The following is a 25,603-nucleotide window of genomic DNA, read 5'->3' as shown; positions in this document are numbered from 1 at the left end:
AATATATTTCCAATGAAATAAAAGTATACTTCAAGAAACGGGTTATTTTCTTTTGTTTTGCGCACTAATGACTTAACAATTCCAAACATGCAGTTTTACGTGGGCTTGATTATTGGTGGGAGTGGTCCAACTTGTTTTTTTGGACCCTTTTTCATAGATAATCGTACATAACTTAACTATTAAATGAAACCAACTCAAGTTCTTATGGTAGATGATCATGAATGTGTTTTTTATTCTTTGCTTCGAAATAAAACTGTACATATATTTTTTGGTTTATACAGCCCGTGTATAAACATGATAAATCACAATTTACACCATTACCATAGTAACGTAACTTTCTCAAGTTGAAGCACCCTATATGACTAAGCGTTAGTCACTCAAATGCTGAGAACTAGTAAAATACTCTATCGCTGCGGAACTTCAAATCATACGACTGAGTGGATCGCATGATCGTCACGGTGTTCATTGATAAAACACAAGGTCAAAGTTCCGTTTTTGTAATTCAATTGTCATTCTTAAGCGCCGGCCGTGAAAGCTCTTGAATAAAAGGTCTTTGGTCATTTGTTGCTCTGTTGTTGGTGTAAGGAAAACTCAGAAGGCCCTTAGACGTCGACGCGTTAAGTATAGGGCTATTTTACTACAAGGACGCTCAATATGAATTCAATCAAGTTTATACCAATTTTAATAGTAGTTATATCTACTACTTTGCTGATTTCTATTGCTATTTGGACTTCATTTATATCATCAGTAGTTGAAGAAACCAACGAGAATTCTGCTGATGAGAGTGTAGTTTATAATTTGAATATTATACAAAATGCTACAACATCTGTGAAAGGGGAGGGTATTCAACTCACAACTACATCACACGGTAAGTTTTTCACTCTTATCTAATTGTTTTTAAATATAACCATAATTATGCATGAACATAATACATGTTATAATTATTGTAGGCCTATATCCTAGCCCAACCCGGGGCCCAACCATGTAGGGGATTCGCAATAATTATGAGCCCTGGTGAGAAGGTAACATGGGGGGAGGGGGCAAGAATGAGGGGAGCGATTTTTGGTACGCATTCATGGAGCGCCTAAATGCTCTTTAAGGCTTTGGAAAACAGTAGGGCCTACGGAAACGCTTAAATATGCCACTTTTGCGATCGCAACAGACCATTTAAAATTTGGTAGGGGGGGCAAAGATTTTGGCAGGCCGAGAGAGGGGGATTTATGGCACAACCCTTAAATCATGCTTCGAGTCCTTTTTACTCCCGTCTTAAATATAATGTATACCAATTTACACATGTTACTATTTCGAGTTACAAGTACTAAATATAGTATTTGCTTATGGTTTTATCGCATTTATCATGTAACATGTTCAACAATCGACCAGTCAGTAGACACACCGACGCACTTTGCAAAAGTTCAATAGGTTTACTCTTGTCAAATCCGCGTATCTTCACATAAGTATTTCGTTTACTTATTGATAACTACAACAGTAAGAAGTTCAAGTTTAGAATCCAAAGACAAGGTCGTTCACCGATTCAATAGTAGATTGACAGCAGTCAGATCATGTTTGGTGTGGGTTGGTGTGATATGTGTGTGTGTGTAGGCCTACGCCGTTGGTATAAAGTGTACTCGTGGTGGTGGTGTAGGCTCCCGTGTAGCCTATGGCCCGGGGTGGTGGGTGGATATGCTCGTGTGATCTGGAATATGCTTGTGCGGATCAGTCGTGATGGTGATCACAGTAAAATTTATGGCGGTTGAGTTATAAATCCCCGGTGGGCGGCCGCGGCAGTGCCGGCATACTGTGCCCGTGGCGCTCCCGCCCCAGCCATGCCGCCCCGTATTTGGGCCTAGTACGGTACACATGCGTCAAGTTGTGTAATGTAATGCTTGTGGTGATGCCCCTGGGGAAATGACCATACGGGTATGCCCCCCCCCCTCCCGTTTTTGGACCGCACACTCCGAAAGACCAAGATTTTTTACCAAAACAGAGCGCTGAAAGACAGTTGATGTTGATCATTTCAGCTCTAAGACCCATGCACTAATTCCTCACATTTCTGAGGTTTTTTCAGGCGAATTTCAACCAGAAAGCCAAAAAGAAAGCCCACTGAGCTGAGTCGCAGCTCCAAAAGACCCTTTATTTACGCCGCGTCGACAGCTAGCAGCTCCCAAAGACCCACCACCTCAAAAATCCGGGGAGCATACCCACCAAAAAGTTTATGATGTGCCCCCCGGATGTGCCCCCCGGTGGTGCTTGCTTGTGAGTTCAACTGCAATACTAGAACTTAAATTGTTGAAACCTTTTGCATTTGATGCTGGATTCTATAAATAAAGAAAAAAAGGGCGCCATGGCTAGCCAAACCATTCAAAAAGGAGGGCATCGACTAGGACTTAAATTTCAACTTCAGAAAAGGGGGCCTATTGAAAGGCGTATAGGGCCTACTCATCACCTCCAAGGTCGAGCATACCTCCCGAGCTCAAACACATCCTCTCAGTGCTGCACAACTCAATGATAAGCTAGTTTTACTGTGATCACCACCACGACTGACAAATTCGCACTGCGTACTAGTAGGCATATATTCCAAAATGTATTATTAACATGATTAATTTATTATTATTATTTATATTAATATTGCATAACTGTTACGTTTATTAATTAAATCTTCATTTCAGACCTTTTTCATGAGAATAGCGAGGGATTTGCCGTTTACCGGTAAGTACTTCATACCCAATTGCTAACAGTATTCAAACTTATGGGTTATTGTTTTAAGATTATTAAAGGTGAAGAAGGGTTGTGATGGGCGGCTAAATGGCAGAACTTTTGCAAATAAGGGGGTTGAAATCGACAATTTTCACCGTATCTGAAAAGGTTTCCTGTTAAGTTGTTTTGCTAGAGGGTGGGGCGGGCCACCGGCCTCTTAGAATATGGGGCCGGTCAGTGGCGTAACTCCTGGGGTCCGCACCCAGGCCTTGATACCCTTTGTGCCTTTCGATACGATAATGCATGGCTTAGGAAAGAAGTGAACACAGAATACCCAGCATGCATAGAATTACGCTTCATTTGAGTAGCCCCCCCCCCCCCGCAACACCAAAAATTTCACAGCCGGAAAATTACTTTTGAGCCTATTTTGGGCGCCCATTTAATCCGATATAATAGGTCTTCTTGAAATATCTCTTGCCGTTGTCTTGAAAATCAGGAGTCCCTTTATCACTTTATCTAAGCTACTTTCATGACTTTCGGGGGTCTCTCGACAAAGTAGCTTCCGCGATTCGCGGTCAGCAAAGTAGTGGAAAGCACTTGTATCTAATTTGTGTGATCCCACGATTCAACAAAATATTGATTACTACGGCTTACACATTTTCAAAATCGATTGAACATTATATAAGTAGGGATGACCAATGAACCATACCATCAACTTGATTAGAACAGTCCCATAGACATGCAGGGAGCTCAACTGTGCACTGCTTGCACAGACATTTCTAAATTGAGCTCATTCTTTTATTTTTCATAATTTTCTGTTAAAATTGGAGATGTTAATGCCAATTATGTTTTGTAACTATCCTGCAAATTACAGCATCATAACTTATTTGGTTTTTCTGTAAGTGTGAATCAAAATTGGTCCATCGCCACAGTGCGCTTAATTGCCAGTGGCCCAGTGCAGCACTGCTCAGAATGGCACAAAATATTCAGATGAATAAGATCAGGTGAACACCTTGACCTACTGAGCTGTAATTTGGCAGAGTTGTTGTTATTACCTCTAGCATACCCTCTGTAAAAAGGAAAAAAAACGGACAAGTAGATCTCGAGTTAAAAATTAAATCACCAGCTTCCCTTTGGAATTTCCAAACACCTTTCGAATCATGTTAAATAGACACCTTTCTGAACATAAATGTGAAGTTTCATGCTCATTTGTTGTATTATTCACCTGATCTCAACCCTAAACATTTTCTTATATTTATACCATCTGCACTGACTTGCTGCTATACACGCACAGGAGCTGTACTTTTAAAATACGCGCCTAATCAATAATGAATCTTTCACTCCATTGTTAAAGTACTGTGCTCCCTGTAGCATATAAAGTGACCAGGCCCTGGAGTGTGATGGTTTTGTAGCACATGACAGTATTCATTCAAGCCTATCAAGGTCAGTTATTAGCCACTTGCTGAATGGCTGGGCATTTACAGCTATCAAAGAGATACCTTATGCTGCTGCCAATCACAATAGAGGTTACACATTTTGTTAAAACCCCAGAAGTGATATCAGGACAAAGCTGTGCATGTTGGTACTTGATTGTTTGGATTCCTATGTTGAAAATCCCTTGTAGTACATTAGTATTTTTCTTATGTGTAGTGTATATTGTTGTGGAAAAAAAGTTCACCTGGACTTTTGATTTTGTGCCACTTTGGCCATTATGGATGATTTTTGGCAAATGTTTTCTAAAAGCATGATTTCAGTGCCTCGGTTTGAAGAAATACTTAATGCTATTGACTAGTAAAGTGCCATTTCATAAGAAACCCTTTGATACTTTCACAATATGCTTGTTTCATGTTTGCATATATATTAAAATAAAGAAATATAAAAAGGTAAATATATGCTTATACCAATTTTGCTCACATTGCTATATTTAGACTTTGTCAATTTATTTCGTTCCAATGACCGGTCAGAATGGGAAACTTTGAAAATTCATAATTCGAAAAGTTTTTGACCGATTTTGACCATTTAACCACCAAAATACTTCTGTTGATGAGTTCTTCCCAGAAAACAATCTTTTGTAGCAAAAGGGGCAACATGAAATTATGATGGTCATCCCTAATATAAGTAGAAATCTCATTCTCGATTTGCCCTAAGATTTGAGTGTCCCCATTCCCCACAATATATGCCCCAATTTCAAAAATACTGCAGCAGTGAAATAATGTTACATTGCGAATTTCAAAAAATCAAAATTATTTGATATCAGAAGGACATTCTTCGTATTCAGAATGCGATTCGATATGTCTGATGTGCTCTAATGTCCCACAATAAATACTGTCCAAACGTTCATACCCCTTCCCTTAAGTTAAAAATAATTGATATGAGATTATCAGGCACAATATAAAGAAGACTAAGAGCTAGTCAATTGCGCAACTATAGTGGGGGGGGCGATTTTATCTCGATGGTTAGATGCAGCAAAACTTGACCTCCCGGGCTTGACCTATAAGGTTCGATTCCCTTATAAATACCTCTACGCAGTCTCCACCTCGATACACCCGAGCACACAGACATTTCCAAGCACAGCGAGTCTAGACTCTACGCAGGCTATATGTTTTACTACACGGTTGAGTGCATAGTGCAGAGCTGTGTAAGATCTAGTGGAAAATAGAAATCTGTGATTGGTTTTTGTCAAAACTTCAAGCGTTCCCTTCATCCAATCAGAATGTTTTGATATCGAATGAAAGCTAACACTTCCCCCTAAAAACACGTTTTTCATTAGGTCAACAGATAACGCAATTGAATGTTTATACACTCATATAGAAATGACTTGTTCGCCTTGTTGGCGCAAAGGAGTAAGTTTGGACAACTCAAAAATAGTGTAAAAGTTGCCAAAACAAAATTCATTTTAGTTATCCGAACTTAAAAATGCTGAAAAAGCTCAAAAGTTCCGTCAACTAATCAACTTTGTTGGCATTACTTAAAAAGTTGATGTAAGTCGTTGCCAACTTCTGAATTCAAGTTCAGGGAACTTAAAAAAATAAACAAGGTTCAAAGAACCAATTAGTTGAGTTATTGTAACTCAACATGTAAGTTGATGTAACTCGTTCATATTAAGTTACTGGTACTTATTGTTTTGAGTTATTCCAATTTGGTACTTTGTTACTTAATTCACGTAATTGGATCATTTTCTGCACATTTAGCAGTATTCAAATATTTATTTTTGTAATCAGTGCAAAATTTTGTATACTACAGCACACCTTAAAAAAATTATGCTAGGCTAGTTTCATTTTCTGAGTTGTAACAACTCAATAAAGTAAGTGCAAATGAGTGCGACGAACATAATGATATCGAGTCAGCGTTACTTACATCAACGACTTACATCAACTTACTGAGTAGGCCCTAATGCCAACGAACAATTTCTATGAGTGTAGCAAGGCGAATGTGGTAAACCTGTTGAAAACGACCTATCCCAGCACAATTTTTGACCAAAATGTAGGTTTTAAAAGTCAAAACCTCAAATGTTCCTTACAATATTTTTCAAAATTTTATGTCATTAAATGAAAGAGCACACTTATATTGTCCATATACTATAGCCTCATTTTAATTAGTAGGCCCTAACGGCCAATTATCTTTTAATTGCAAATCTTATGCAAAAAGTTACTATGTTCGCTCGTTTTGTCATATACGGTTGTAAATTCAATGCAGTATGACTTTGCTAAAGAGCGCTTATACAAATTAATAATTATGTGAACATTTTTATAATTGGTTTTATTTGCAGACTTCCCGCCATCGTTTATCACCAGCAAACGTTTTTGGTGTTTTGTGAGGGTCGTAAAGGAACGGCAGATAGCAGTATATCACAGATCGTCATGAAAAGAGGACACCTAAATGGTACCAAGATCAGCTGGGATCAAACACTCACAGTGGTTGCTAAAATCAATGGAACAAGGTATAAAAAAGATAATTGAACTGTTTTTAAGGCATAGTCCTATATCATATCTGACTATACAGGCTATAGGCATACCTTTTATCAAAGCAAAATAAGCCTATAGACCTAATTATAAGAGATAAGGCATAACTTTTTGAGTGACCCTCGCATAAATGGACACACAATTCATACACTTTCGCTTGGCCTTTCAAGCTACGAACGATTACATTTACAAACTTTAAAACAATACACTGATACTTTAATATCATACTTTCGTGCAAATTAGGTATTATATGCCTATGCTTATGATATCGTACGTCGTATGAGTGTATAAGCCTACTAATTATTTTGATCAATTTGCATGCAATTGTACATTTTTGGTGATAGTGTGCACTGGGGATGAGGTTATGGAATATCTTAGATCTAAATGAGTACCTGGTGTTATCAAATAGTGAGGATTCTATTACATAATAAGCTCTCGTTTCCTTTATGGATATAGTGATATGATCAGTTTAGGCCTACCACGGGATCTGGATATAGGGTGTGTAAAACCATCATTTTAGGGACATATTATATAGGCCTAAATTTAGTTCGACATTTAGCGTGCGTTTTTATAGTAGGCCTATATGCGACAAACGAAATGGGAAATTTGCCGATACAGTCTGCCGGTTACGACCGAGAGCTCAGATGCAAAACGTGCTATAGTCCACTCGAGGTCGAAATTGATTTTTTTTAAGGAACGTATAAAACACGTTAAAATACACCTTTTGGTCTTTGTTTGACATTCATATCTTTTTCCGTTGATGAGATATTCAACGCACAGTTTAATGTGTTTTTTGTTTTGTTTAATTATGCTACAGAACACTGTTATTTTCAGTTTAAAATTAACCTAAAAAATATCATTTAAAAAAACACGATTTTGTTATATACATAAAATAGGAGGTGTCAGAAAATGTTAAAGGTCTGTGTCATTCCATTTGGCCTAACTTGCAGTAATAATCATGATAATACATTTACGGTCTCGAATCCGTGTTTCATGTTTCACTTCTTTTGTTTCAGACTTGCCAATCCAGTTCCATTCGTTGACAAAGATACAAACACGATATTTGTTGCATACAATGTACTCACTGCTGGCATCACAGAACCAATGTTTCTAGCACAAGATCATTATAATCAATCCATCCTCCTCATAAAGGTTTGTTAATTGATATTTTTTATTAAAACCCAGTTCCTTTATTATTTATATAAAGTGATATAAAACTTAAAATTTGCAATCTGCTGCATCTAGCTGGTTAATCATCGTCAAAACAATATTCCTTGCAACTGTTCAATGACGCTCACATTTTCTTACTCGTAGCCCTACACCGGGGCCCTACAGTAATCAGACAACGAATATTATTTAATTTTATCTTTTTGATCGATAAAATAACTTTTTCAAGTTAAACATACCAAAGGGAATGTACTTTTTTATGATTCACTCATCCAGTATTTTTTTATCCATTATACAGAGTCAAGATCTGGGTGTTACATGGAGCGAACCACACAACATAACTGATGAAACTCTTGGGCGAATGCACCCTGTTCCTATCTTTTACGCACCAGGTAGGTAGGCTTACTTTTAGTGACATCATCAAAGGTGATGAACAGTGGCGTAGCATCATACTCATCATAGGGGCATGGGGAGCCCCCCAATCGATTTGTGTTTTCATGATATGCATAACTTAATGTCATATCATTTACAAATTATTTTGACGATGGTATGCAGGCCCTTACATTTCAAAATTTAAAATAGATATTTGTATAGTGTATAATAATTATGATCCACCTCTTTATCATACAAGTTCCTGATATCCTGAAAGTATAATGCTCTCTATAATATTGTATAGTGTAGCAATGTATTAGGCCCTACTAATAGTATTATATTTTATATTATCAGCTATTTTTCTGATCAATGCACTGTTACTATATACATATATCTGAAATATTGAACAGGGCCTGGTCATGCAATTCAAATGAAATCTGGACGACTGGTTATGCAGGGAAACTATTACTACAGAGAAATCAATTCAACTCATAAAAGTAAGTATACAAACTTGTTAAGGTGGGATCTGAAAGTAAAAGATAGGTGTTGCGCGCCAAGAGCATCTAACATAGTGATACCTAATATACCTATACTACTGTAATCGCTCCACATTATCTTGAAGAATGTTCCCTGTTTTGGGAAACTGTGAATAGGGTTTGCGTTTCATGATCACAGGAATATATATTCTTTTCTTTGGAACGGCGACTCTTAGTAATGTATTTTTTAATGTAGGGATGAGCACTTACATCAGTTGTTTTGTATTATTTCCTCCCCTCCAATGCACAACTCCAATCAATTATGAACTTTGGAATCTTCAGAAAAGATACCCACACCAATAAGGCTTAAAGGTATTTTAATCTTAAAAGATTTCAAACAAACTAAGAATTACAATTACCAGTTACGAAAATATCCACTTTTTGCGGCAATTTTGGGCAAAATTGGTTGATTTTGCCCCCCTGAAATTCACTTTGCCCCCCCCCCCATGCCCCCTGAAAAAAAAAAAAAAAATTCTGACGCCACCAATGACAGTTACTCAAGATTTAGAATTGATAACCCCAGACCACTAAACTTGATTTTGTTCATTTCCAGATGTTTGGGGTTTATACTAAACTGAGCTCAAAAAGAAACTTATAATTTTGTACAACTTGTGAATCACAAGGTCATATCTTAAAATACTGTCAATCAAAATGAACCAAAATTACACACAGGATTACCTTAATACTCTACTCAAAACACATGTCAGTAACCAAGCAGTTGTGCAACTGACACAACAGCAAAATGCACTGTCATGGGACAGCTTCCTGGACTTCCTTCACTTTCACAGCCCAACATTTGCCACCCAGGACAAAAAATCTGTGAGAATGCACACAAGATCCTTGCACAGATGATAAAACGGTGCTGCTTTCTGCTTTTCATGCACTTTTTTCATGAAACAGGGCTGGGCTGTGAATGTGGTCCAGGAAGCTGTCCCATGTCAGTGCATTTTGCTGTTGTGTCAGTTGGATAACTGCTTGGTTACTGACATGTGTTAAGAGTAGAGTTTTGAAGTAAATCTGTGTGTAATTTTGGTTCAATTTGATGGACAGGATTTCAAGATATGACCTTGTGAAAAATATAAGTTTCTTTTTTGAGCTCAGTTTATCTGTTTACTGTATGTTTGTTTCTTTATAGCCTACAAAAGTAATACCACAGATCATGGTGTTGTGTTTGTTAGCGACAACCACGGCCAGAATTGGCGTCCAGGAGGATTTGTACCATATGCAGAAGATAACAAAGGTCATGCCATAGACACAAGTGAATCCTCAGTTGTAGAACTTGCAAATAATACTCTCTGCATCAACTCTCGAACACTATCGAAAAGTCAGCCTCGGGCACAAGCATTGAGTACTGATGGAGGTGATTCTTTTGGCAGTCCTGTATTGGTCAAGGAACTGACAGAACCTGAGAATATTGGTGATGTAGCATCAGGATGTGAGGTAATCATTATGTCTCTTTTTGTAACATCTGAAGAAAGCTCATATTTTTCTCATAACCATTGCATACTATTTTAGGCCATACCCAGTAAACACAAAATATTTTTAAAGATGTTGTAGATGAGTTGACCTCAATGTTTATCAACAAAGGCAAGGGACCAGTATATCGGTATGCTTGAGCGAACTGCATATACCCCCCTCCCCTGGATACAACCATTGCACAGTTCAATAGCCTTATTGTGATGTGGCAGGAGTTATAAAACCACAGGCCCTGAACAAAATATGATGTGCACATACTGCCAGGCAATGATGACAGAAGTCAACTCATCTACAAACATATTTTGGTTTTGGACAAAATGTAAAAACCAAATTTGTCACCACAGAGTGCTACAAACGGAGACCTTTAAAAAGTCTAATGTCAAAAGATTTTGTTCAGTACTTTTTTCCTCAGTAGTTCTCTTCAAATTCTACAATTATTTGTCATTTCAGGGCAGCACACTTGGGTTTACAGCACCTAAAAATTGGACAAAATACGGCCAAGTCAAATCATCTGCATCTGACAAGGAACAGCCATGGGTACTCTTTTCCAACCCTGCTGACCCGTTTATTCGTATATTCATGTCAATACGTCTTAGCACAGATGGTTGTCAAACGTGGAGTAAACCGTGGACCATATGGGATCTGGCTAGTGGTTACTCAGATTTAGTGCAATATGATGATGCAAACAATAAGGATTATCAGGGTCCAAGATTTGGAATTGTATATGAAAATGGGTACATTGACACAGTGAGCACTGTGTCATTTATGACATTTACTTTGGATGATGTACGGAACGGAGTAAAAGCAACAAAATTACGGGCAGAACTAAAACAAAATCAAATTGTTTCATGATGTGACATTACAACTAAACACTTGGTAACTTTTGTGGAATTAAGTAACTTAAATAAGGGAACAAACCAAACAACTGAAGTTCTGTAAAAGTAACTTTCCATGCATAGTGACCAAGTCTCACTCTCCATCAGGCTATTCCAGTTATAATCCTTACACAACCTATGGAAGACATGACCTTGATCTCCCACACAGGACTGTGGATTTCAAATTGGATTACTTGAATAGGCAACTCATCTACAAATGGCAGATTTCAACTGAAATAGCCCAATGGATAACAAATAACATGTTCCTCGGAAGATGCAAGTTACAGTACTACACTCCCCGGGACGACACTTTGACAAGATGAAACTATAGTCTGTATGCCTTCCATGAGGCAGTCAAGTAGTAAAATCAAATTTTGTAATTTTCTCAAAAACTGCTCATTTTTGCATGAATCTGTTAAGCTAGTTGGATTCCATGCATGATTTTATGTCTGATAATGTATACTTTTAGATACCGTACTCCTCATTACATTTAGAGATACAATAAAAAACAGTATCTAAATTACTGCCTTTAGGAAGGCATACATACTATAGTTTTGTCCTGGGGGTTTTGTTGACCCTTTGGTTTGTTCCCTATGGTAACTACATTCCAACTGAAACAAGAGGCTATTCTCACAGTATTATTTAATCTTGCAGAAATATTAAGTTTTTAACTACTGATAAAGGTAATTAGCACTTCACGGGTTTACATTTGCAGCTGTGCATGACGAAAGAATTTTAACACTGTCATTACAATGATACACATCTTCGGTCGCAACACATAGTGCATACATATGCATACAAAATGCAAAATGTGTTTCTGAGAAAAACACGTTTGAAGGGTATGCTACTAACAACATAGTCAGTACTCCTCCAATATTATCTCTGAGTGGACCGATTCCATTTGCAATTGAAGTTAAAGGATTTAACTATTAAACTGTAATTTAAATAGCTATATGCCACTATGTGAAACAGAAGACTTGGGGATTTCACCATGTTTTTGAAGTCGCACATATGCCACTATCTGAAACGGAGCATGTCAAACTTTCAGTGTCTTTGTGTACCATACGGCCTACGCCACATCATCCGTCATTATTTGACACGGAAGATTTGGGGTTTTCGGCTCGTTTCTGAAGCATACGGCACATTATTATTGACGGATGATGCTATTTCTATACTTAAATGTTGATTTTCGCTGTTTCACATAGTGGCACATATTGATGATCATACATCCATTTATAAAATGGAACAAATTGGATTCTCACAGTATAGTTAACATAGGTCAATTAATTAATTCAAGTTATTAATTGCTTGCTGCTTACTTGCTTAAATCGACTCTTGTAGTCGGACTCCCTTAAATGGCTCTCCAAACTGCTCTGTCCAGCATACAATTTTTGATGTCTGGCCTGTTTAAAATTCCATATCATCTGCCAACATCTTGAAATATCCCTTTTTGGGTGGACCTCTTGTTCGCTTTCCATGTTTGGGCTGCCACATAAGAACAATTGACGCTGCTTCCTCTTCGCTCCTTGCACAATGCCCTGCAAACTTTAACTTCTAATCCTGAGCCTCTCAGAGATTGGCAACAGTTTCCCATACAGTTATTAATTAAGTATAGTTGAGCTTTCTTACTTGGTGTACTTGCATCTTGACTTTCAAGGACTCCTGCCTTGTTTCTTATCAAAAATACAACAGAGTGCTATCAGTTTAAATTTTGTGCTGTGAACTTCACACTCAACACTATTACCACTAAGGAAACAAACAATCCTCAGGGGTGGTATGATGATGATGGTGGTGGGTGGGTGTGTGTGTATGTGACGCATCAGAAAGACAGAAAGATTAATGCAAAACGACCGATTATGAGATGCTCCCATGCAATTTTATTTACCAAAGATATCATAAATGTGAATGTATCCATTATTACAAAGTAAAATAAAATGCCTCACTAGGACATACATAATATTTCATTTCACATATATGCCAAATGCACGCTATTACTAATCATCTAATACAAAACAGGGCTGACACAACACATGGGGAGTAGAAACTAAACCTATTATACAACACATGTACGTATTGAAATTGGTTTTGATATTTGCTTTAAAGTCTTGTCCTGTTACAACATCCACGTAAAATACAAAATAAGAGAAAGTTATGAGAAAAGAACTTTATAGTTTCAATACTTGTACTGGATACATGTTTAAAAAAGTGTTAAATTCAGATAATAATTGTCCATCTTCCTTTAATCCTTGAGTGTGTGAGCTTGCAATGAACCCATACATGTACACTTAATCATTAAACCAGTTTGATTTATCAATGCCAAAGCTATATATGCTATGCAATAAGAACCTAAAAGTTCATGTAAAATACTTTGTTTTTAATCTGCTTTTTTATACCAATGTTATGAGCTGCTTTTTTTGTATCCCAATAAGTATAACACCAAGGTGGCCCTTATATTGGGCCATTCCACTTGAAATCCATACACCACATATGGAAAACTTGACCTTTAATCTCCCACACAGCAGGTGTAAACATCAAATGGAGTCACCCATTCAGGTAACCCTGTTTGAAATTCACACTCCATGCGTGCAAGATTAAGGACATGCCTTCCATATGGGGTGTATACTAGAATAGTATACATGTACCATCTGCGACAGGTACTAAGCTTGAAGTATGAACACAACTGTTATGATACCGTACTGCTTTACTCCCCGATAGTATGACATCACAGGTGGTATAACATGTGATTCCCACAAGATGCAGCTAAAGCGGAGCTCGTATTTTATTATTTGTAATGTTATTTTGTACATACATTGTAGTGAACTCCATGTATACATGAAGACATTTTTATGCAATTTTTACATATTTTTAATTGTAAATGGTCTATTCCAGTTAAAATCCACACACCCCCATGGAAGACAATCAAGATCTTATTCTCACACAAAGGGGGTGTGAATTTCAAATCGAGTCGTCCATTCGAAGTTTACACTCCCTGTTTGAGAGATTAAGGTCATGTCTTCCATAGGGATATATGGATTTCATCTGCCCAATGTTGTGCCTCTGTCTTTGCTATTCATAATGGCAAAATGCTGAACTACTGCTAACATAATGATATAAATAGTTTTACCGTATCTATGTCTTTATTATTTTGGAGCCATTGCAACAAAGCTCTAAAGAAACATTTTGTATTATTATATATTACTTAAGAAACATGTTTACCATATTTATGCCCCGGCAGTGAAAATAGTTTCATCCATGTAAGCATATCATGTTCAATAAAAATTTTTGATTTTAACAAGTACTTGAGAAATTGTAAAAATCATATGCGAAGTCTAGTATAGATCTACACTGACAATGCGAATATTATTTGTACCAAATCAAAAATAATGTTTGCAATGGTAAAACATGACCATGCACAAGTAAGTTAATCACCTCATAACGGTGCTATTCATTCACGTGTGATATTTATTATGTTATTGTTATGCATTTGAGAATCACAGTTAAGTATCACTGTATATTTTGATTTGATTTGTTTGGGTTTGACAACTCTACTGGATAACCCAAGAAAACCTGCAAGTTATGAAGCTTACTTCCAAGCTTACTTCCATTAACAATGGCGACAGGTTGGGAACTCATGGGATTTTTAGAAACTGACTGCAAGAAAAATGTACATGTATTTCTGAAGTAGTACATGGGACTGACAGCTAAACTCCAAGGACAGAATACTTTCATGATTCATTTTATATCCCGGTTCAAAACGAACAAATCTCCACCACTAGGAATTGAACCCAGTACCTCATACACCAAAGGCAAGTATATATTCTAACCATTAGGCCACATGCTCTCCCTTAACCTTCTGCCTGCTATGAGTGTATGTCATAGGCATGTTGGTGCCATTTAAGTCTTATGATTCCCAAATTGCTGATTTGAGCATCCATGCAATCTTTTTATTTTTTCATTTCCAAGAAATATAGGGAAAGAGCTGAACACACAAATTTGAAATTGATAAAAATTGATTTAAATAATGAATAGCTACCATATGATGTTAGTTCCAACTTGAACTTGTAGCATGGACAGCGTTTGATTTACCTGGTGTAGCAGAACAAAATGCTCCCCATTTTCAGTTTGTATTTTTTACAATGTAAACATATGCTAATATCATAAGATAAGAACATCACCTAAATAATGTTTTCGCTAAAAATATGCAAAATTTTCAAAGTAAATTGAACCCTGGGCATGGGGAGTATGTTGCAGATATCATCCTTAATAACATGCATAACTTGGACAGTTACACTGTTGAAATTCATTCAGAAATTTACAAATGGGATATTAATAATTCTTATTTTCTTGAGATAGAGGATTACATGATATAAATTTTTTTGCATAAACTGGCTTAAACAATATGGATAAAATATGATTGTACCTTCTAGATAATGTACATACCGTCTAGCTGCTCCCTACTTATTCAAGAAACACAGCAAAGTGCCTACAGCACTGTATGTTCTGGTGCTACATACATTGTTGTATGGGCATAGGAAGGATTTATTGATTACTTTTATAACAAGAGCTGATTTTGATTACACATGGCTTTTTGGGTGATTAATAGCAACAAAATAATAATTACCAATACGATTTTGGAAACGGTGAACAATTATTAACCAACCCAACGTGTGTAATTAAACAAGACAACAGAAAATGAAATCCCAGCTGATGCAGAACCCAACTAAAAAAAGCAAGGGAATATGCAAGCATGGGATTCAAACCTCAAGACATTTACACAATTACTTCTCACTTTCTTACTCATCCTTAAAGCACCGGAAAATACACGTATGATGTATCTACATAATGGTATTGTGTCAATCTGCCATATAATTATTATGTTCTGCCTTCAGCTTCACGGAATGCAGCACCAGACAAAAGTTTTTTTCTTGCTTTTCCTGAGCAAGCATGGGGCAACCAATAGTATCTGCATATCCTAGAGAACCAAACTTTGATCAAAGGTTATATAACAAGAGAACTTGCTACCTTTACCCCTTTTTTATCTTTTACCCCCTGTTATATCTATCCCTCATTTTAGAAACAGGCACTTATCTCCATTCTCCACAACTATATGGCGCCATGAATGTATGTTAAGATGTTAAGGCATCGGATAGCTATGTTTGCACAGTATTATTTTTCATGGGAAATGAGAGCACATCTGACATCAATTTGTATTCTGAATATGAGGAATGTCCTTCTGATATCAAATACATTTTTTGAAATTTGCGATGTAATACCAATTTTATGGCAAATTATTAACATTTGATATTTTTGATATTTAAGTCCTCAAATTAAACTTTATAAATCTAATGATAGGTACTTAAGTGTATGTAGTTAGGTTAAAAAATTCGACCATCAATTGAAAATTTTGACCTTTCATATTGAAGATATACATTTTTTTCTCCAAAAGACCTAAAAAAATTTTGGTGTTTTAGGAAAAAAATCTATATCTTCAATACAAAAGGTCAACATTTTTATATGATGGATGGCTTTTCATCCCAGCTACATATACTTTAAGTACACATCATTAGATTAATACAATTTACTTCAAGGACTGTTAAATTTCAAAAATATAAATTTTTAATCATTTGCCATAATGCTTTATATTGCGAATTTCAGAAAATCAAAATTATTTGATATCAGAAGGGTATTCCTCGTTTTCAAAATGCAACTCGATATGTCTCATGTGCTCTCAGGTCCCACAAAAAATACATGAAAACATTGCTATCTGAGTCCTTAAGGAGTCCAATAAACATTACTAATAAAGAGACAAACACTACACATACCCAAGTCCTAGAATATCAACAAAACCAATTTGCTTATAACCTCTGATCAAAGCAAAAATCCTACCATTTAAAATCATGATTTGGGAAGCACCAACTCAAAAATGGTATGTGAAGAAAAAAATTGCCATGAAAGAAATAATATTAACACAATTAAACAATGTTATCAGCTTGATATGTCTGAATATTATACATGTGTATTGGTTAGCCATGCTCACATGGTTTCATTTCTTCTTGCCTTTGGGTTGCAGAGGCTGGCCTTTCTCCTTTCCCCGTAACTTCATCCCTGCAAAAAAACAGAACAGATCATCTTCATAGAGTGGCTCACATAAACATACATTGACAACATTGACAAAACTATTATTGTTATTAATTCAAACTTTTTAGCTTGACAAATCCATTAAATGATTACTCACGACTTTAGCTTTCGCCATCAGGGCTGATGGCTTGATCACAAGTGAATAGGTCCACTGCTTTTCCCGCGAAACGGCTTGTTGACATTTCCCGAAAGAAAATCATATCATAGAATGGGAGAGGGCGTCTATACTCGACAAGGACTCAAATGCCTTCAGCAGGAGAATTAGGGAAGCAATCTACATTCGCAAAAAGGGGGCCAAAGCTATCAACCGCGATTTAAGGTCTCAGATCTCTCGATCACGTGTAATGCGATCCACTGCTCAAAACAAAAACATCTTCACTTCCGGAAATGTCAACAAGCCGTTTAGCGGAAAAGCAGTGGACCTATTCACTTGTGATCAAGCCATCAGCCCTGATGGCGAAAGCTAAAGTCGTGAGTAATCATTTAATGGATTTGTCAAGCTAAAAAGTTTGAATTATTTATCTACAATCCTACAAATGCATCTATTTACTATTATTGTTATTATGCAAATATTGAATGTTTTTGAGTACAATGGTAAGAATATTTTTACGAGGTGAAATATGGACTGTTCCATTCAAAGAGGCTTTTCTTTGCAGAGTTGAATGTACCAGTCCATATTTCACCAAATGAAATATTCTTTCCATTGAACGAATAAAAACATAAATATTTGTGTTAGGTAACTCATCACTTCCGCTTAATTTTATAAATCACCAGGAAAACAAATTAAATTAAATTCCCCTCCCCTCAAAAAAATTCTTGGTGCCGCCACTATTGACGGCTTCCAATACTTGTAAATTGTCAATCAAGCTGACATTTCCTCGATTCTGTGGACATGTTGGAATGCAAAAGTTATGGTTTACACAGTGCAAAGATGTCCGCTGTCGTGAATATAACTTTGTTAAACTAACATGATGAAATATGGATAACATTCTTACCAATGACTCTCTCAATCTTTGCGAGGACTTGCTGATTAGGTATGGCTCTGCCAGCTTCGTAATCATTGATGACCTGAGGCTTCTCGTTGATTCTCTGAAATAGAAATTACAACATTTTAGGGCACAATATTTAAGCCAACTTGACTGGACTATCCCTATTGTAAACAAGATATCATCACTGCATCACCACCTGCTGAAAACGCTAGTTGACCTTGCAAAAAAACGTTCCAGGTGAGTGAAAATAGTGAAGTGATTAAGTTAAACTCTTTAATTAATTTTGCACCGAGAAGTATTCATGAAATCATTGATAGGAGTCATAATATCCGCTGAATTTTAATTAAGTATTTGTAAACAAAAAATAAAAAATAACAATATATATTATACACGGGTAGACCATAAAATGTGTCCCAAATGTCATTCACTTTGAATTTGTATCTTGTGTCTCATATCATCTTAAAAATCTACTGGCTCACCGGGTCAGCATTTTTAATGTTTACTTACTAGCCCTTACGCAAAATCTATTGTTTCAGGCCACCCAGCCACAACGCAAATTGGACCGTGTACTAGTACAAGCTCCTGATGGGTTCACTAGGATCTACAACATGCTCATCTATCAGGGCACAGTTCTTTAACCCCAATACATTTGTACATTCATTGAATGACCTTTGAAAATTTGTGTACAAAAACTCTGCAACTAGAGATTTTGCACTATGATTGTTTTATTGAGGTTATTGAACTATGCCATTGGGATGATACCATTGTGGTCCATAATGGTTAGTTTAAAAGCAAACCATAATAAGTTCAACTTACTGTTGCCAGGTCCTTCTGTGTCATCTCCTTATCTTGACGTCCACGCTGAATCAACTTCCCTACTTCCAGTGGAACACGGTCATCTGAACATGGGGAGCAAATATGATGTAACTAACTCTATTATTCAGTTGCATTGAAAACAGGGTATGGCGTTGCATTGATAGTTTACATGGGCAGATATAAATAAATTTTTATGTGAAGCTCAATCTGCAAATAATTGATTATTGAAATAGAGATCCATGAATCAAATTCTTGTGATTAAACAAAATCACACAGCAGTGAGAATTTGTGAGAATTCAATCATTATTGTATATCCTTTCAACTGTTATTCAATGAGATCTACCGAGCTATTCCAGTTGAAATCCACACAGGAATATGAATTCCAACTAGGGTTACCTGGATAGGTGGCTCCATTTTAAATCTACACCATGCAGGTGAATAATAGTAAGCATGTGAATATTCTGTGTTTTGTTACATGACTTGCCAATAGGCCCATCTGCAGGATTATCTTGCAGGGGGTGTGCAGAATTTCCAAATATTATTGAAATGGATTTTATGATGAATTGTCAATAACAATTTATCACTGGAACAAAATTGTACCAAAAACCATATAGCCCATGTCAGCTCCCAAAATATTGTGTAAATAAAATACAACAATCAGAAGTAAATATTGTGCTCACATAAATCATAATTGTGACACGATCTGGTCCATGGGGGCCAAATGCTGCAAATTTGAAACTGAGATAAAGGTAAAAATATGGAGTAAAAAAACAATAAAATACATAAGAAAATAGACATCAAAAAGAACCAAAAGTGCTAGACCTTTGGTGTTTTCAGTAAAATGATAGCCTATTGTATGTATAATGTAACAATTATAGTAACTCAATTTTCAAAAATGCCTCCTTTGGCCCCCTTGGACCAGATCGTGTAACAATTGGGCAATTCCATTTGAAATCCATACATCCATCTTTACTTAAGACATGACACAGGGGGCGTAGATGTCAAATGGAGTCACCCATTCAGACAACACATTTGAAATTCACAAGTCCCCTGTGATTTTAGATCATGTCTTCCATAGGGGTGGAATAGCCCATTTCAAGTCATTACCATAACAAGTACTTACGGTGAAGTTCTTCTGTTTCCCTGTCCAACTTAGCTGTGTTTTTATCAGTTGCTGTTTTCTTGTTCCCTCCTGCTCCATCTACATGGTAAGAAAACATATACAAACATTATTGTTAAACAATTTGTGGTAAGGTGGATAGATTAAGGTAAGGCCAAAAAATTTTTTGTTGTGTTGCCCTCAACCGTCCGACCCTAAATCCTGAAAAATCAGGGTCGTAATTTTTTTTTTTTTTTTTTTTAATGATGATTTTTACAGGTTTGTTCAAAAACTCAATGTCTTTCACTTAAAATTAATATTTTATTGTAAGACAAGTCTTTAATTGTTGTCTAACAGGTATCCAGAAGTCAAAATTGACAAATGTCCCCTAATTGAACAAGCATTATTTAATATTTGAGGGGATTTTAAAAAACTGAAGGTTTAAAAAAAAAAAAAAAAAAAAAAAAAAATTAATAATCCGACCGTCCTACCCAAATTTCCCATTTTTCCACTTGAGGGCAACACAACAATATTTTTTTTTTGGCCTAATGGGTTCATTAACTTCTGATTGACATAATCAGGGGTGTACACTGGTACTGCCTAGCCGGGTGAGTGGAAAAATTCCAAATCATCAGCCTGGAGAGGTGCATATAACCTTTTTTACTGACAGAAATAACTGTTTGCCAACTAAAATTTAAGCGTGTTGAACTTGAATGCAAAGGTGCCCCCAATTTATTCAAAAAGATAATAATAATATTTGATGCAAAATGACAATTTTCATTTTTTGGCCATTTTTGATACAAAAACGGTGTCAAAATGCTATCATACTGCATTACTGCTTCAAAGAAACTGGTCCCCTAAGCTGTCAGAAACATCACCATTCTATACAACCTTACCAAACCCTAATTCAATTGGATCACAAATCCCTTCAAATAATATTTTTTTAAACCGGATAAATCCATAAATACAGGTACTTACACTTTTTTGATGTCACAACGTCTTGTCCAGGGCGTCTTGCTTGATTTATAGCCTATCAAAATAAATTGTGACATATGAAGAAAGTTGTATCAATGATCTTTTTGGTAATTATAAAAAAAGTTGAGTTTCCTGCTCAGTAGACTGCTTAGCATGAATTCCTTTTTTAAACAATTAATTATTTCATACCATTCCATGCATAAAACCATGATAAAACACAACACGTCCCCAGTGTCTGTCCTGCCCAGAGAAAAAAAGGACTGCTCTAGTTGAATATGACCTGTGTGACCCACCATATATATATCTTAACACATAGATTCAACCTCTTTCATCTCCAATCTGAGATGAATGTTAATGAAGTGTGGGTGGTAATCTTTACCAATAACAGATAGGCAAGCACACATGTTTATGCATGACCCCATTAACCCAACCCACTACCCACATGGTCCAGGTGGATAGCTCTATATTTGTGTCAGGTAACACATGGTAACATAAACCACAGGGTATGTGTATAAACAACCAAGGCTGCATTTTAATGAGGTAGCATTAGAGTGCATAGTTCATTGTATTATAGTAGACCATTTTTCTCACGGATTGTTAGCTGTTGGATCAGAACAAGATTGGTGGATTTTCTATGGTCAGAGGGATTGGGGGATGATAAATTTAAATGGTCTACTATAGTAGACTACCTCCTCAGATGTGATACACAGTTATATATAAATCAATAAACAATTGATGATAATGTATTGGTCATTCGAGTTTTGTCAGTTAATTTCAAGGATATCATTTTGCATTGAAATACTATGTTCAAACTATAGACCTTATCATAGCAATTTAGTAAACATTTTCTAACAGAAAATGTCCAATCTTTATTTATTACATTTAGTAAGTCCTGAAGATGCATGTCAAAACGTAGCAAGTCCTCATAAAAACATCAAAACCATGGCGCATAAAAAAATTGAATTGCTGCAAAGTAGAGGCAATGGCCCACCTAAAAATGTATACTTTGATCTAGGGTTGGCAGGTTGCCCATATAGTTAACCAATTCACAAAAACGATTATAACATAAAAAGTAAAACATAATATTTCTGTTGAACAAACTTTAACAAAAATGTCACATAATGATACCAACTTTATTACATTTATTCCTGTTTAATAGCGACTACAAACACAGATTTGAGAATGTGGATAGGCCTATAATTTCACACAGAAGGACTGAAGGATGGAAAGACGGATGGCAGTGTTCTCTTACTCTATTCCATAGCGTAAGACAAAAAGGGCCTCTAGGTAGAATCATTTCGGGTGCTGATTATATTTCTATTTTCTTATGATTATGTACTTTAATAGTGTATGTTTCAAGATGCCCAAAACTGCTGCCGGATGACCAGAAATTCACTGGAGGTAAGCTGGTTATCCGTTGGACGCCCATACTTTTTTTTTTTTTTTTAAACAACAATTTTGTGAAAAATTTTCACCTAAATATATATGATCCTGTGTCATATACTGGGGCACCCAAAAAGGTGGTTTTGTTACATTTTGATGTGCGGCTGGGATTTCAAAACACTGTCTCTTGAGTATTCCTTCACAAGAAGATTCAATTAGGTCTTAAATTGAGGCTAATTTATTCTATATTACTCATGTTTTTAAGGGGGTACTACACCCCTGCCCAATTTTGTGCCTATTTTTGCATTTTTTCTCAAAAAATATAGCGCATTGGGGACAAGTAAGATATGTATATTATAGGGGCAAGGACTACAACTACTGCACTGGAAATTTTATTTCAGCAGAGACAACAGTTGTGGAGTTAGTCAAAAATGAGGGAAAACCAATATTTGATCAATAAACCAATAACTACTTGCTTTGAGTTGCTGAATTTTCAGTACGGTACAGTAGTTGTAGTCCTTGCTCCTATAATATATCTTACTTGTCACCAATGTGCTATAATTTTTGAGAAAAATGCAAAAAAAAATTACATGTGTGCACAAGCAGATTTGCCAAAAGCCCCATTCCCTACTGCATTAATCTGTTGAATAAGCAGACTAAGCAGTAGTACATGTCGCTTGTGTGTTGGTGGCTTCCCTTTGTGCCATTTTGCATAGATCTCTGCTGTCCTCCATGCCAAAGTTGCCTTTTTTCATATTTTTGCCTTGTGTATTTTGTTTCTTTCATGATATTTGTTGTGTTTCTTAATGCAATTAGGGCGTTTGGCCATGATGTTATACAGCTAAATAAAATCATATCATATCATATCATATCAAAAGACAAATTCAAGGTAAACTTTAATCAAGAACTCTAGCTTCAAATTTGCACAAGATAGTTACCCATTCGATGCTAGAGTACGTTGCTATCGTTTTTCAGTCGGTCAGCATTGCAATTTTTTGCACCGGGGCCCGGGGGTGATTTATTTTGTTAATGTTGAAATTTAGATGAAAGTTTTTTTATGAGTCAACTGTACATTGTATCTTTTGAATATAAAGACTGCCTATTTTGAACAGTCCAAAATTTGTTGAAGTGCAATTTTAGCAACATTTTTGATGCAATCGCCCGTCGTGATCGGCTGTGTTTACTTCTGAACTTCCACTGCTTTACATGGTGTCATGCTTCAGCGAATCCGACCAGATTTTGAATGCAAAGGTCTCTAGCCTAAGAATGTGAAGCTATCGGTGAGCAAATTTGTGGCTAGACTTCTCGAGCAATGTAAACCCTACTTTATTCGACATGATGTATGGCAGACTTAAAATATTGCATTTTTAAGTTCAACAATGTTTTACTTTTAAATGTAGACGCTGAGGATGTACATGTATGATAATGCAAAATTTCGGAACCCTCAGGCTCAGCCAGGTACATGTACCACTGGACAGGTCTGGGGGAAACATGCAGGAAATGGTATTTTACAGCATTTCTTTTAAATACCGGTATTCATTTTTTCAGACAAAAAGTTCATGACTTTTTTGGGAAAATTAAAAAAAAAACTTTTTTCAGGCGTCAAACGAACAAAAAATTTGATGACTGAAGATACTCAAATTTCATTTATCTGTAATTTTAGTTATAATTTTTTGTTAGACATGGTATATTTTTTCTGACTTATACAAAAATATCACCGATCCTACGCACACGATTAGTCAGTTCTGTGTATGTGATGTCATGCAGTCAGTGCGTGGGGCAGTGCTAGGAAATTTGCATAATTTAGACTTGGTAAGAAGTTTGATTATGCCGAGACGGTCGGTCAGACGAAGTTGAAGAGGCAGGGCAGAGCAGAGAAGCAAACAACTTTTTTCTTTTTTAATTTTTGCCTTAAATCCAGATAATTTGAATTTGTGCCATTTTTCCGTGCAATTTGCTATTGCCCTGCATGACATGTGTTTCAATAGTGACTATTTAATATCAAAGATAGAGATAAAAAGATTTTATCGCGTCTGTCAATCAAACTCGAACACGGTTTGTTTACAAGTATCGTGAATCGTGATGATGACTTGCTGAACACGGTGGTATAACCGGGCGCCGCGCCTTATTGTTAATTTTGCACTCAAACATGAAAACCATCTCAAAAGTTAGGTCCTTGTAGTAGGAAACTTTCTTTTGCGAAGTTACCATGTCAACAATGCCTAGAAAAGCTGCTTTTTGCCTTGTAAATGTACGTAAGTTTTCGCCATTCATGAATTTGCTGCTATAGGTGACCCCGGAGTGACGTCACAAGCCGTTGACCTCCATTGACAACAAATCCGAATCAGAAGTCAAATTTGTAGTTTTCTGTGGTTTGTCCCTTTTCAAATCGGCCAAAATACTACCATTTCTATAACTTCTCGACATGGGGCCTCCAGCCAACAACAAAAATAAAGACTCTCCTCTACATGTTCATGTGTTCAGCTTCACATAAAATGCAAGTATTTAACCTTTATTTTACCGAAATTGGCCGAGAAATTTGCTCGATTCGAGGTCAAAACAGAATGTAAACAGCTGCACGATCTATTGTGGGTTGAAAAGCGTAAGTGTAGCCGACTGTAGTGTTAGCGTCATGTAAAATAAGTACACGGTCACGGATGACCGGGGTGACCTATTCCTTTTCTCTGATCGGCACCAGATAAATCAAGGATCATAATTGGCAGGACGTCAGACGCGTTAAAATCTTTTTATCTCTGTCTTTGATAATATATGCCCATTAATACCCATATCATTCATCATGCAAAATTGCATTGCACCATGCATGTGCACTGGCTGCATACTCAATGCAAATGCATGAATCACTCATTGTCAATTCACATTCATGCATTTGCATGAAATTGATTGAATGACTGGTTGATAAAATAATGCTCAATCTTACTTGATTCGTCTTTAATTCTGACTTCCTTGGATTCTTCCTCAAGTACGTTACTTCTGTGTCTTGATCGTAGGACATCTTGGTGTGGTTTAATTACTTTATTGTGTAAAAAACAATGAACTTTTTAGGCAATCCGGATGACGATACTCGATAAAACGGATGTTTACATGCAGCTAAAATTAA

The 25,603-nt window shown here is 36.4% G+C and overlaps 2 protein-coding genes across 2 annotated transcripts; one reads left to right on the top strand and one right to left on the bottom strand.

Annotated features, from left to right (window-relative positions):
- The first annotated feature begins 451 nt into the window (after positions 1-451).
- LOC140138070 (sialidase-2-like) lies at positions 452-12,031 on the top strand. The gene is made up of 8 exons (XM_072159916.1): positions 452-868; positions 2,670-2,709; positions 6,467-6,637; positions 7,676-7,811; positions 8,125-8,218; positions 8,609-8,695; positions 9,870-10,174; positions 10,661-12,031. Exons 1-8 carry the CDS (start codon positions 655-657, stop codon positions 11,060-11,062), a joined length of 1,449 nt encoding a protein of 482 aa, XP_072016017.1. The 5' UTR covers positions 452-654; the 3' UTR covers positions 11,063-12,031.
- A 908-nt stretch (positions 12,032-12,939) lies between these two features.
- Positions 12,940-25,603, bottom strand: LOC140138072 (endothelial differentiation-related factor 1 homolog). The gene is made up of 6 exons (XM_072159918.1): positions 25,424-25,603; positions 21,106-21,157; positions 20,152-20,229; positions 19,029-19,111; positions 18,219-18,312; positions 12,940-17,190 (listed from the first exon to the last, which is right to left on the bottom strand). Exons 1-6 carry the CDS (start codon positions 25,496-25,498, stop codon positions 17,129-17,131), a joined length of 444 nt encoding a protein of 147 aa, XP_072016019.1. The 5' UTR covers positions 25,499-25,603; the 3' UTR covers positions 12,940-17,128.

The sequence above is a fragment of the Amphiura filiformis genome, chromosome 17 (assembly GCF_039555335.1).
Source record: "Amphiura filiformis chromosome 17, Afil_fr2py, whole genome shotgun sequence".
In the NCBI taxonomy this organism is placed as follows: domain Eukaryota; kingdom Metazoa; phylum Echinodermata; class Ophiuroidea; order Amphilepidida; family Amphiuridae; genus Amphiura; species Amphiura filiformis.
The sequence above is the reverse complement of the archived record's forward strand: the minus strand, read 5'-3'. Positions and strand labels throughout refer to the sequence as shown.